Source organism: Phoenix dactylifera, unplaced genomic scaffold (assembly GCF_009389715.1).
Source record: "Phoenix dactylifera cultivar Barhee BC4 unplaced genomic scaffold, palm_55x_up_171113_PBpolish2nd_filt_p 000701F, whole genome shotgun sequence".
Taxonomy (NCBI): Eukaryota; Viridiplantae; Streptophyta; class Magnoliopsida; order Arecales; family Arecaceae; genus Phoenix; species Phoenix dactylifera.
The window spans coordinates 226,513-238,191 of record NW_024068083.1 but is presented as its reverse complement, the minus strand read 5'-3'; the positions used below and the strand labels follow the sequence as shown (position 1 = coordinate 238,191).

Here is an 11,679-nt window from a genome sequence, read left to right as displayed (position 1 = left end):
TATCTTGTTTCTTGAATTCAAGTCCAGTCAGTTGGAGTATGCAGATTTAAATATAACAGATAAGATGGTTAAATTAAAAAATAACGACTCCAATTTTACCCAAAAATATTACAGTACCATGCTGATTAATGGTACCAAATAACAAGCTATAATTCCATACAAGTGCATCCTTATTGGTAGTCTCACCAAGTACAATAAGATGTTGTAATATTTACTTTCTAGCATACACACACACATAAAGATATCCACACGTTCACGTACACATACGCATATAGGAACACACACAGACATGCACACCCACACATGGCAATAGAAATTCTGACTGATGGCTTCTGGAGATACATGCAAGCTTGCTTGGTGGATTCCTCAAGATGGCATACTACTTGCCCTTTCCAGAGAGATGCATCCGTCCCCAGTTTAAACCTAGCTAGCATAAATAAATAAAGTGAGATTTATCAACTAGTTTGAGCAAAATTTTAATTCTGTACGTTTTTCATAATCTGTGACTCTTCTGACTGAGGAAGCGTGCCAGATCTAACAAATTTAGACACCACAACACCAAATAGCAAGCCAGATGTCATCTGCTATGCTCTGAAAATTACCAATTAAAAAGTTTCTCATGAATTTCAGTTGACTAAAATTTGCACAGTAGAAAATAGAAACTCCTTTGTACCTGTACACTGTGCAAAGACTGAATAATGGTGAAATGCAAAGAAACTGCCTTCATGTTACCATTAGAATAAAGAATAGATATATATGCACATGTAAATACACATGCAAACATACATAAGTTCATATATGTGCAAATGCATTCATATATCCATGCATGCGTGCGTGCTTGCATACATGCATACATATCTGTGCATGTTAGTGGACGTGTGTGGACTAAGTTCCAACTACATGGTTCCCTCTAGTTTGAAGATCTCTTATGCATGCCATGGGTTTGTCAAGCTCATGTGCACATTCCAATCGACTCCAAGTAGTTAGTATATCGTTGTGTACATCCTTCTGATTAGAACAATGATTATTTTCCTCACATTTAAGATCTAAGAACCACTCATGTCCCGAGGATGAAATACAGTCTTTAGATTATCATACACGCTTATCTTTGTCTTAAAATCAGGGCTTCAGATGAAAAGATAACAAATATGGTGGAATTGCGATCTGAAAAGGGGAGGACAAAAAAAATAAAAAATAAAAATGCTCAACTGGAAAGCGTGACTTAACACACAGGAAAAGAGAAGCTGAATAAAATACTAACCTTTCATGTGCCAACATAAACCTTGATTGAAGAGGGTTTCAGGAAAGAGTTTCTGATGTCCACCTGTCTCCTCTCTTGAATACATGCTTGATTAGGGGGATGTGTTGAACCTTCTGTCGCTCCTCCGTGTTCCCATTCCCTCCACGCAGTCTCTCTATGAATTCCAGTGGCATCTCCATCAAGAACAAAACTTGGAGGCTTGTTAGATGTTCAACGCCCTGAGGTAGCAGCTTAACTCCTCCGCAGCGCAGCAGGCACAACTCAGACAGGCTTGGCAATGCCCCTTCCTCCATGCTTATTGAATCGAGCTGGTTCGAACCACCCAGCATTAGGAATTTGAGTTTAGGGAACCCTCCTGCATTGAAGCACAACTCCTGTCCGTCGTAGGCCATGTACATGCCTAGAACAGCCAAGTTGGGCAGTGCATGCAGGCAAGGTAGCGGGTCTTCTCTCAACCTAGACCAAGACAATCCCAAATGCCGAAGGCCTGACAGAGAACTGAACCAGTGAGGAAGCGCCCCACCTTCTAGCTGCCCTCGTAGATCGAGCTTCTCATAGAGGTATGATGGTGGCTTTAGAGCTTCCAGCTGCAGCGCTTCTCCTTCGTCGCTGGCTACAATGTCCAGGCTGACCAGGCGGCTCATCTTTGATATGGAGGAACACAGCTCCACTGAATGCATGCCTCTTACTCTGGTTATTCTCAGGGTTCTCAGTTGTGTCAAATTGCCCAGGTGCCGGACCATGTCTTTGTTGGAATTAGAATGAATTTTGAAAAGTTTTAAAGAGGTGTAAATAAAAAGATTTGTAACCCCCAAAATTTTAAAAGAGTTGTTATAACCTTTAAGTATTTCAAATTCCATTTGGAAGTTTCAAAACTTCCCATTATCTTTCATTATGGCCTTAATGAGGCCATAAGTATTCAACCGTTATGGTTGGATGACAAAAGGCCTATAAAAGAGCCATTCCTTGTATCTAACAAAAAAAAAAAACAATACAAAACCCTTCTTCTTCCTCTCATTGTTTCTCTCTACCACCATTCTCTCTTTTACAATTTTCTATATTATTGGGCAACCGATATAGACTAGGTAATCTGCCTACTACAGACGTGCACTGTAGATTAGGCCCCTGTGAGTCGTTTGGGTTGTATCTTGGAGTCGTCGCTGACCGCCAATACCTGCACGTGGGAAGGCAACAACGGCTTTAGGACAGTGCGTCTCTTGGCGTGCCTTTCACACCTCACAGGCCAGATATTTTCTTACCAATATTTTATTATAATTGTTAGATTTTCTGTTTATGTGATTTAAATATTTTACAAAGCATCTTGTTAGTTCAACATTCTAAAGCCGTTGTGATATTGTTCCATCTATATGTTTATATATTCTGCAAGATGCATTGTTGAATACTGTTTTTGTTCATCTTTGATAGAAATCATTATTGGATACACTTTAAATAATAATATATATATATATATAGTTTAGCTTTAGATTCTCAATTTTAATATTAAACTGTTTAATTAAAAAAAATAGTTTACTGTTTTACTGTTTTAATAAAAAAAATAGTTTACTGTTTTGATCAAGAAAACAGATTACTGTTTTAATTAAAAAAAACAGTTTAGTGTTTTAATAATAAAAAAAAAAGGTTTACTGTTTTAATAAAAAAACAGTTTACTGTTTAATAGAAAAAAAAACAGTTTACTGTTTAATAAAAAAAACAGTTTACTGTTTAATAGGAAAAAAACAGTTTACTGTTTAATCAAAGAAAACAATTTACTGTTAAAAAAAAAACAGTTTACTGTTTTAATTAAAAAAATAGTTTATTGTTTTAATATAAAAAATAGTTTACTGTTTTTAATTAAGAAAATAGTTTACTGGTTTTAAAAAAAACAGTTTACTATTTAATATATATAAAAAAAAAAGTTTACTGTTCTGATTTAAAAAAAAAATAGTTTTGGTGAAGATATAAGTATTAAATCTAATTGGTGACATTAGGGTTGTTTTTCTTTACAATTATTAGTAAAGTTATTGTTACATAGTATACTATTAAGAGATACTCTTAGGAACATCTTGTTTAAATTTATTCATTAGTGACATTATTGTTATTATTTTTTCTCACAGTTGAATACTCTACTGTCTTTTTTAAACTTTTAAAACTTAGAGTTTAAAATTTAGAATGGCAAATATGGAAGAAGCTAATAGTATTAAGCCTGAAAAATTTAGTGGACAAAATTTTCATAGGTGGCAAAGACAACTTAAATATTGGTTGACTGTGTTAGGACTTGTATCTGCAATGGAGGAACCACGGTCTAATCAAGAGTTACCTTCACAAATGACTAATGAGCAAGTAGAGTACCACTGCTATAATAGAATACTTAGTGCTTTGTCTGACCACCTTTATGATGTGTATCATGCCACTACCTCAAGTGCAAAAGAACTTTGGGATGCTTTAGAGGCTGAATATGGGATGATAGATGCTGGCATTGATCGGTTTACTGTCTCAAATTTTAATAGTTATAAAATGGTAGACAATAAACTAGTGGGAGATCAAATTCATGAGTATCAAGAACTTCTTAGAGGAGTTGAGAAAAAGGGAACCAAATTTAGTGAAGATTTTAAAGTCTCCTGTCTTATAGATAAGCTGCCATCATCTTGGAATGATTTTGCTAGAACCCTTAGGCATAAACAAGGAGAGTTAACCTTAACCCAAGTCATAAACTCTCTTAGAGTTGAGGAAAAACATAGAGCCAATACTAAGAAAGAGGATGAAAAGACTCCTAAGGTGAACCTAGTTGAAAATAATACTAAAAATTTTTACAAAAGAAATAATTTCCAACATAGGGGTAAGAACTTCAAGAAAAATAATAAGTTCCACAATCGTTCTAACCAAAACCAAAACTTCCAATACCGTAATAATAATAATAATAAAACATTCAAGAGCAAAGGAAGTGAGAAAAGGCTATGCTTTGTTTGTGGGAGAACTAATCACATGGCGAAAGATTGCTTCTTCAAGAAGACTGAGGAGTATAAGCCCAAGCCCAAATCAAATCACCATCAAAGAGATCCAAAGGCCCAAGTCTATATGTTGATGGATCAAGAGAATTCAGCCGAGCCATCCTTTAGGTATAACTTTAGTTCTTCTTCTATTAATTTTACTTATGGAAATAAAGATTGGTGGTTAGATTCTGGAGCTAATGTACATATTTGTTTTGATCATGGTTATTTTAAAACTTATCAGAAATCAAGTGGAGGAAGTGTAACATTAGGTAATGACTCTGTTGCACGTGTGCTTGGAGTTGGAGACATAGATTTGAAGATGACATCTGGAAAGATCTTAACTTTGAAAGGAGTGCGACATGTTCCAGAAATCAGAAGAAATTTAGTTAGTGGGTCATCCTTAGTCCAACAAGGATACAAGGTTGTTATGGAATCCAATAAAGTTGTAATTTCAAAAAATAATGTATTTGTTGGGAAAGGATTTATTAGTGAGGGGTTGTTTAAATTAAATGTACTTTCAGAAGTTAAAGTTATCTCTTCAAGTGTTTTCAATATTGAATCTTCTAATGTATGGCATGAACGATTGGGACATGTACACTTAAAGAAAATTAAAAGAATGATGGATCTAGACTTAGTCCCTAAGTCCAATCTAAACTTCAAACATAAATGTGAAGTGTGTGTACAAGCCAAACAACCTAAAAGGCCTTATAAGTCTGTAGAAAGAAACACTCAACTCTTAGAGCTCATACATAGTGATGTATGTGATTCGAACAGACCACCTACTAGAGCAGGAAATAAGTATTTTGTGACTTTTATAGACGATTGTTCGAAATTCTGCTATGTGTACTTAATAAAAATTAAAGATGAGGTGTTTAATAAATTCAAGATTTATAAGACCGAAGTAGAGAATCAATTAGAAAGAAAGATTAAGAAACTCAGATCTGACAGAGGAGGTAAGTATACCCTTACTAATTTTAGCATCTTCTGTGAGGAATATGGAATAGTACATGAAATAACTCCGCCATACTCTCCCCAATCTAATGGAGTAGCTGAAAGAAAGAATAGAACTTTAATGGATATGGTTAATGCGATGTTGATAAGTTCTGGACTACCTGAGAATTTGTGGGGAGAAGCAATTCTTACTGCATGTTTCATATTGAATAGAGTAACTATGAAAGATAATGATAAGACCCCTTACGAAATTTGGAAGAAAAGAACACCTAATCTTAAAATCTTGAAAGTGTGGGGGTGTTTAGCTAAAGTAGCAATCCCTGAGCCTAAGCGAAAGAAGATAGGGCCTAAAACTATAGATGCTGTCTTTATAGGATATGCTCAAAATAGTAGTGCCAATAGATTCTTAGTTATAAACTCAGAGATTAGTGAAATTTCAAATAACACAGTTATAGAATCTAGAGATGCTACCTATTTTGAAGATATATTTCCTTATAAAAATAAAATTTCACACCAAGTAATAGATAAATCTTTTACTAATGATAAACCTTCCACTAGTACAAGTGCATCTAACGAACCAGAAATACAATTAGAGTTAAGAAGGAGTAAAAGGTCTAGAATAGAGAAAAATTTTGGAGACGAATTTTATACCTTTTTAACAGAAGGAGATCCTACTACCTATAAGGAAGCTATGTCTTCTTTAGATACTCCATTTTGGAAGGAAGCTATACAAAGTGAGATAGAGTCTATTATTCAAAATAACACTTGGGAGTTAACTAATTTACCTCCTGGAAATAAAGCTATTGGGTGTAAATGGATGTTCAAGAAGAAGTTAAAACCTGATGGAACCATAGACAAGTACAAAGCTAGACTAGTAGCTAAAGGTTTTACACAAAAGGAAGGAATAGATTACTTTGATACATATTTACCTGTATCTAGGATAACTACGATTAGAATTTTAGTTGCTTTAGCATCAGTGCATAATCTAGTGATTCATCAAATGGATGTTAAGACTGCATTTCTAAATGGAGACATAAATGAAGAGATATATATGGAGCAACCTGAAGGTATTGTAGTTAAAGGTCAAGAACATAAGGTCTGTAAGTTAGTTAAATCCTTGTATGGTTTAAAACAAGCTCCTAAGCAATGGCATGAGAAGTTTGATAAAGTGATCTTAGAATATGACTTTAAGATTAATGAATATGATAAGTGTGTGTATTACAAAGAGAGTAATGGAGAACATGTGATCTTATGCCTTTATGTTGATGATATATTAATTTTTGGGACAAATTTGGAGATAGTAAATGATGTTAAGTCTTATCTTTCTAGAAAGTTTGACATGAAGGATTTAGGAGAAGCCTATATAATTTTAGGAATGAAGTTGGAAAGAACACCTAATGGAATTACTCTTAATCAAACCAACACAATAGAAAAGATGTTAAAAAAGTTTAATTATTTTGATTGCAAATCTATATCAACACCATATGATCTAAATGTGCATTTGAAGAAAAATAATGGTGAACCAGTATCTCAACTGAAGTACTCACAAATGATTGGATCATTGTTATACATAGCAAATAAAACTAGGCCTGATATAGCATGCGCTGTTGGGAGACTTAGTAGATATACTCATAATCCTAGCAAAGATCATTGGGTTGCTTTAGAGAGAGTCTTTAAATATCTTAGAGGAACCTTGGAATACTCATTGTGTTATAAGGGATTTCCGAATGTAGTTGAAGGGTATAGTGATGCGAATTGGATAACAGACAATATGGATGTAAAGTCCACTTCAGGGTATGTATTTCTTTTGGGTGGAGCAGCAATATCTTGGGGATCTAAGAAACAAACTATTATCTCTCGCAGTACTATGGAGTCAGAACTTATAGCTTTAGATACAACTTGCTCTGAGGCTGAGTGGATTAAGAACTTGATGCTTGACATGCCTTTAGTTAATAAACCCATGCCTGCCATTTTTATACATTGTGATAGTAAGGCAGTAATAGAGTTAGTAAGGCAGGCACATACTAATAAGAAAATGAATAGACATTTGCAAGTGAGGTATAAATCAGTTAAAAGCCTATTGAATAAGAATATTGTGTCTTTGGAATTTGTAAAGTCTGACAAAAATATAGCTGATCAGCTAACCAAAGCTCTTTCTAAGAAAGCTGTCATTGATTTGTCGAGGGGGATGGGCTTAAGCCCATAAGGGAGTCACCTAGGGAGGTAACCCAACCTTTATGATTGGAGATCCCATGAAGAAGGTTCAATGGGTAGAAACAATCCATATTGCGTGACTCATTTCAGCACTACTTTTAAGGAGAGAGTCTCCTGCTCATCCCTATGGCAATAGTGCTTTGATATGTGACGTTAAGGAAGGGTATTACCCTGAATGAGCCCGAGGCAGGCATACTTCTGCAGGATACAGGTTACATGTATTCTTGGAGGACTCACCTAAATGAGAGTTGTCGTGAGGCCGCGACCGTGAGAATTGGGCTGTTCTCTAATAACTCTCATGAGAATCAAGATTCAGCGCATGGCCATAAATAGCGCTAATCCGCACCAAGTCTATATCAATACTATGTGTGTGGCATGTTAAAATCTGGTCCAAAGGGTCTAGTTCAAGACTTAGTTCACTATGATCCTTCAAGTTAGAACTATCAACACTAAGTGTAGGTTCAAGTCCGGAAGACACCTGCACCCATTGCATAGTATAAAGCTGCCCAAATTTCTCTATATATATATGTATATGATTTTATAAAGTTTTGAAACTTGTGGGGGACTGTTGGAATTTGAATGAATTTTGAAAAGTTTTAAAGAGGTGTAAATAAAAAGATTTGTAACCCCCAAAATTTTAAAAGAGTTGTTATAACCTTTAAGTATTTCAAATTCCATTTGGAAGTTTCAAAACTTCCCATTATCTTTCATTATGGCCTTAATGAGGCCATAAGTATTCAACCGTTATGGTTGGATGACAAAAGGCCTATAAAAGAGCCATTCCTTGTATCTAACAAAAAAAACAATATAAAACCCTTCTTCTTCCTCTCATTGTTTCTCTCTACCACCATTCTCTCTTTTACAATTTTCTATATTATTGGGCAACCGATATAGACTAGGTAATCTGCCTACTACAGACGTGCACTGTAGATTAGGCCCCTGTGAGTCGTTTGGGTTGTATCTTGGAGTCGTCGCTGACCGCCAATACCTGCACGTGGGAAGGCAACAACGGCTTTAGGACAGTGCGTCTCTTGGCGTGCCTCTCACACCTCACAGGCCAGATATTTTCTTACCAATATTTTATTATAATTGTTAGATTTTCTGTTTATGTGATTTAAATATTTTACAAAGCATCTTGTTAGTTCAACTGTCTTCATCTGCTTCAACCGATTGCAGAGTCTGCAGGTTATTCAAATTCCATATCCCTTTTGGTGCTTTAACACCAGGATCACTAGCCAACTCGGCAAATACTGGATCACGAACACTCTCCACGAACAAATTCCGGAGATTCTTGAGTTGAGTTATCTCATGAGGCAGCTTCTCAATTTTAGTATCATAAAGATCTAAGGTTTGCAGGTTTCGCAGTCTTCCCAAGGATCTGGGAAGCTCCTTCACCAAGGTTCTCCTTAAACCCAGGTAGCGCAAGTTGAATAAAATGGCCACATCGTCTGGAACCGTCTCAATGGGAACACCTTCTAGATCCAAAACCCTCAAAAGTCTAAAGCTAGTTGACCTTGAAATCCATGACTGCAAAGAGAAACTAGTCAGGTCAAACACTAAGAAAGAGCGAACATTGGACATACCTCTGTGTGGCTCCAAATCATTGATGCCCTTTTGAACTAATAAGCGGCGAGCTTCACCGATCGATTCAGCTTCTTCACCGTCGTAAACCTTGCAGAAGTATTCTTGTTCAGATGTTCTCCTAGTTAACTCTCTCACAGTACCATGCATTCTGCACAACTTCGGTCTACCAAAATAATTCCTTCTCACAACTTGAAGCATACATCGACGAATGAGCTCATTGAGGTTCTCCTCTGCTGCCTCTTCGTTTGATATTCCTTTCCTTTTCCGAACAAAACCTTCTGCAACCCACAACCGGATTAGTCTCTTCCTTTTTATGAGATAATCCTCTGGAAAGATGCTGCAATATAAAAAGCAGTTCCGTAGATGATAGGGTAGATCTCTGAAGCTGAGCTTCAATATATTTCCCACCCTTTCGGAGAACGGCATACTAGTCTCTTCCCAATCGAAGCCTTGACAGAATATCCTCCCCTCTTCCTTCTCTCGATATGACAGCGCGCTTCCTGCGGCCACAATAGCAAGAGGTAAGCCGTGACACCTCTGCCAGACTTGTCTTGCCCAGTACTCTAGATCTGGAGGACAACTTCTGTCCGCATATCTCCAGAATGCTTTGTTACAGAAGAGTCTCCATGAGTCATCCTCTTGCAATGGCTGTAGCTCGAGAACACGGCTTTCAACTGCTAGTATAGCTACATCATGGTTCCGAGTTGTTATAACAATTCTACTTCTACATCTACTATCTACGAGCACTCGACTCAATTCACCAGACCAAACATTTATGTGCCACATATCATCTAGGACGATAAGATACCTCTTTTGTTGCAAATAACTACGAAGTATCTCCGCCAAACGGTTGCAGGGCATTGTGTCAATGTTGCCTGGAGGAACATCACGATTTTCCTGGAAGAGGTCTTCGATGAGTCTTCTCATTAGATCTTCGGCTGTATATTTCTGGGAGACACGTACCCATGCTCTGCAATCAAAATGTCGCCTGACTTCTTGGCTTTCGTAGCCATCATTAACAAGAGTGGTCTTTCCCAGACCACCCATTCCCCATACTGAAATTATGGTGCGCAATGGTTCCTCATCAGTCAGCCATCCTACTAGCTGTTTCTTGTATGCCTCAAAGCCCACAATCTCACCTTCATCAGGGAAATAAGGAGCCTCTTTAAGGTGTGGGTGTCTTCCAAGAGAATCATCTGTGGAAGTTACACACTCTGGGATGCTGTAACGGGCTTTCAGCTCTATGAGTTTTTGAAGTTTGTCCTCAGCTTCTTGTAACTTCTCTCGGATGCCATGCCAGGCCTTGATATGCTTGCAGTGTCTGAAAGTTCTATAAAGGGAACCGTAGAATCCACGCTGATGTTGCTCTCCCACCAGATAGGCATATTCATCGATGATATCTTCGAACTCGTAGACCAGGCCCCTTAGAATGTTCACCCATTCTTTCCATCGCTCGTCAACATCTTTCATTGTATCCACATATCTTATGTAGGCTTTCATGAGTCCAAACTCAGTATGAAACCATTTCATTTTTCGGTGTATTTCTTCCGATGGTAGAACTGCTTTGAGTAGTTTGGAACATACAGGTTTGACGGGTTTTTCGGCGATGTCAGACACTATCTTTTCCATCACAGCCATTACGAGAGCTTCCGCCATGTTTGAGCTAACTGATCTCAGGGAACTTGGATGTGTAACTATGGGAACAAGAAGGTTGAGACGTCAGCTTAATCTGAAGCTAAAGGAGAATTCCTCTCCCTTCTTTTTCACTTTTGTCACATGGATATATGATGAAAGTATGCATCGGTTCTCAACTTTTTCGCAACATTTTCTTCTTTGAAGTAAGGTATGAGAATCAGCAAAGCAGAGAGAATGGGTCATGCCTAGCTTCGATTATTGGAATTTACTGTTGACTTTGAGACAAAATAAGGAAAAGAACGTGGAAACTAGAAAAGGAACATTACGGACTGGAAGGATGAAACCCAAGAGTGTCATTGAGGATCTTGCTTTTGCTTCCGTCTTCTTCTTTGTTATGCAGATGCAAAGAAAAGGTGCATTACTCTTGCATTGAGAAAGAAAAAGACGAATAAAATAGTAAAAGCAAAGAATAGACGGAAATATAATTACCACATAATCAAAACCCAAGCTAAGCTTTGTTATGATAGAAGTAACTCTACGAGTTATTCGTGCCTTCGAGTGATTTCTTATATGTACCTAGGCCTGCATGCCGACACATCTTTAAACAGTTCATTTGATGCAGGCCGAGGTGCAAATTTCAACACTTTGCTGGCCAGCCTATTTTCGCACGCAGAACTGCTGGAATTGCATTTCTTTGATCAGGTTACGTCCTACAATATTCACATTCTACCGACCGTGAATCCCATTTTCCCTGAATAAAGTTTCAATTTGCATTTCCAGTTCCATTCACTTATTGTATCCTGCTTCAAAGTACCCAGTACTTGAACTCTTAAAATGGAGCGATTTGCATTTCAATTTCATGGCCACTTGGCACATCATCTTAAAAGATGACCGTTGCAGATTCGAAAAATTGTGCTCTAAATCACCTCATACCATGGTTGCCTACATTTTAATTATATCATCATAGTGTTTCTAAGCAAGTTAATTATAACATGGTGTCTATAAACTCTATCATGTAATATGAGCATATCTATTTATTTATAT

General features: G+C 36.9%; 1 protein-coding gene across 1 annotated transcript; it reads right to left on the bottom strand.

Moving 5' to 3' along the window:
- Nucleotides 1–1,299: 1,299 nt before the first annotated feature.
- On the bottom strand, nucleotides 1,300–10,672 carry LOC103719382 (disease resistance protein RPM1-like). The gene is made up of 2 exons (XM_039120073.1): nucleotides 8,565–10,672; nucleotides 1,300–2,006 (listed from the first exon to the last, which is right to left on the bottom strand). The coding sequence occupies exons 1-2, from the start codon at nucleotides 10,654–10,656 to the stop codon at nucleotides 1,300–1,302; spliced, it is 2,799 nt and encodes a 932-aa protein (XP_038976001.1). The 5' UTR covers nucleotides 10,657–10,672.
- Nucleotides 10,673–11,679: the final 1,007 nt, after the last annotated feature.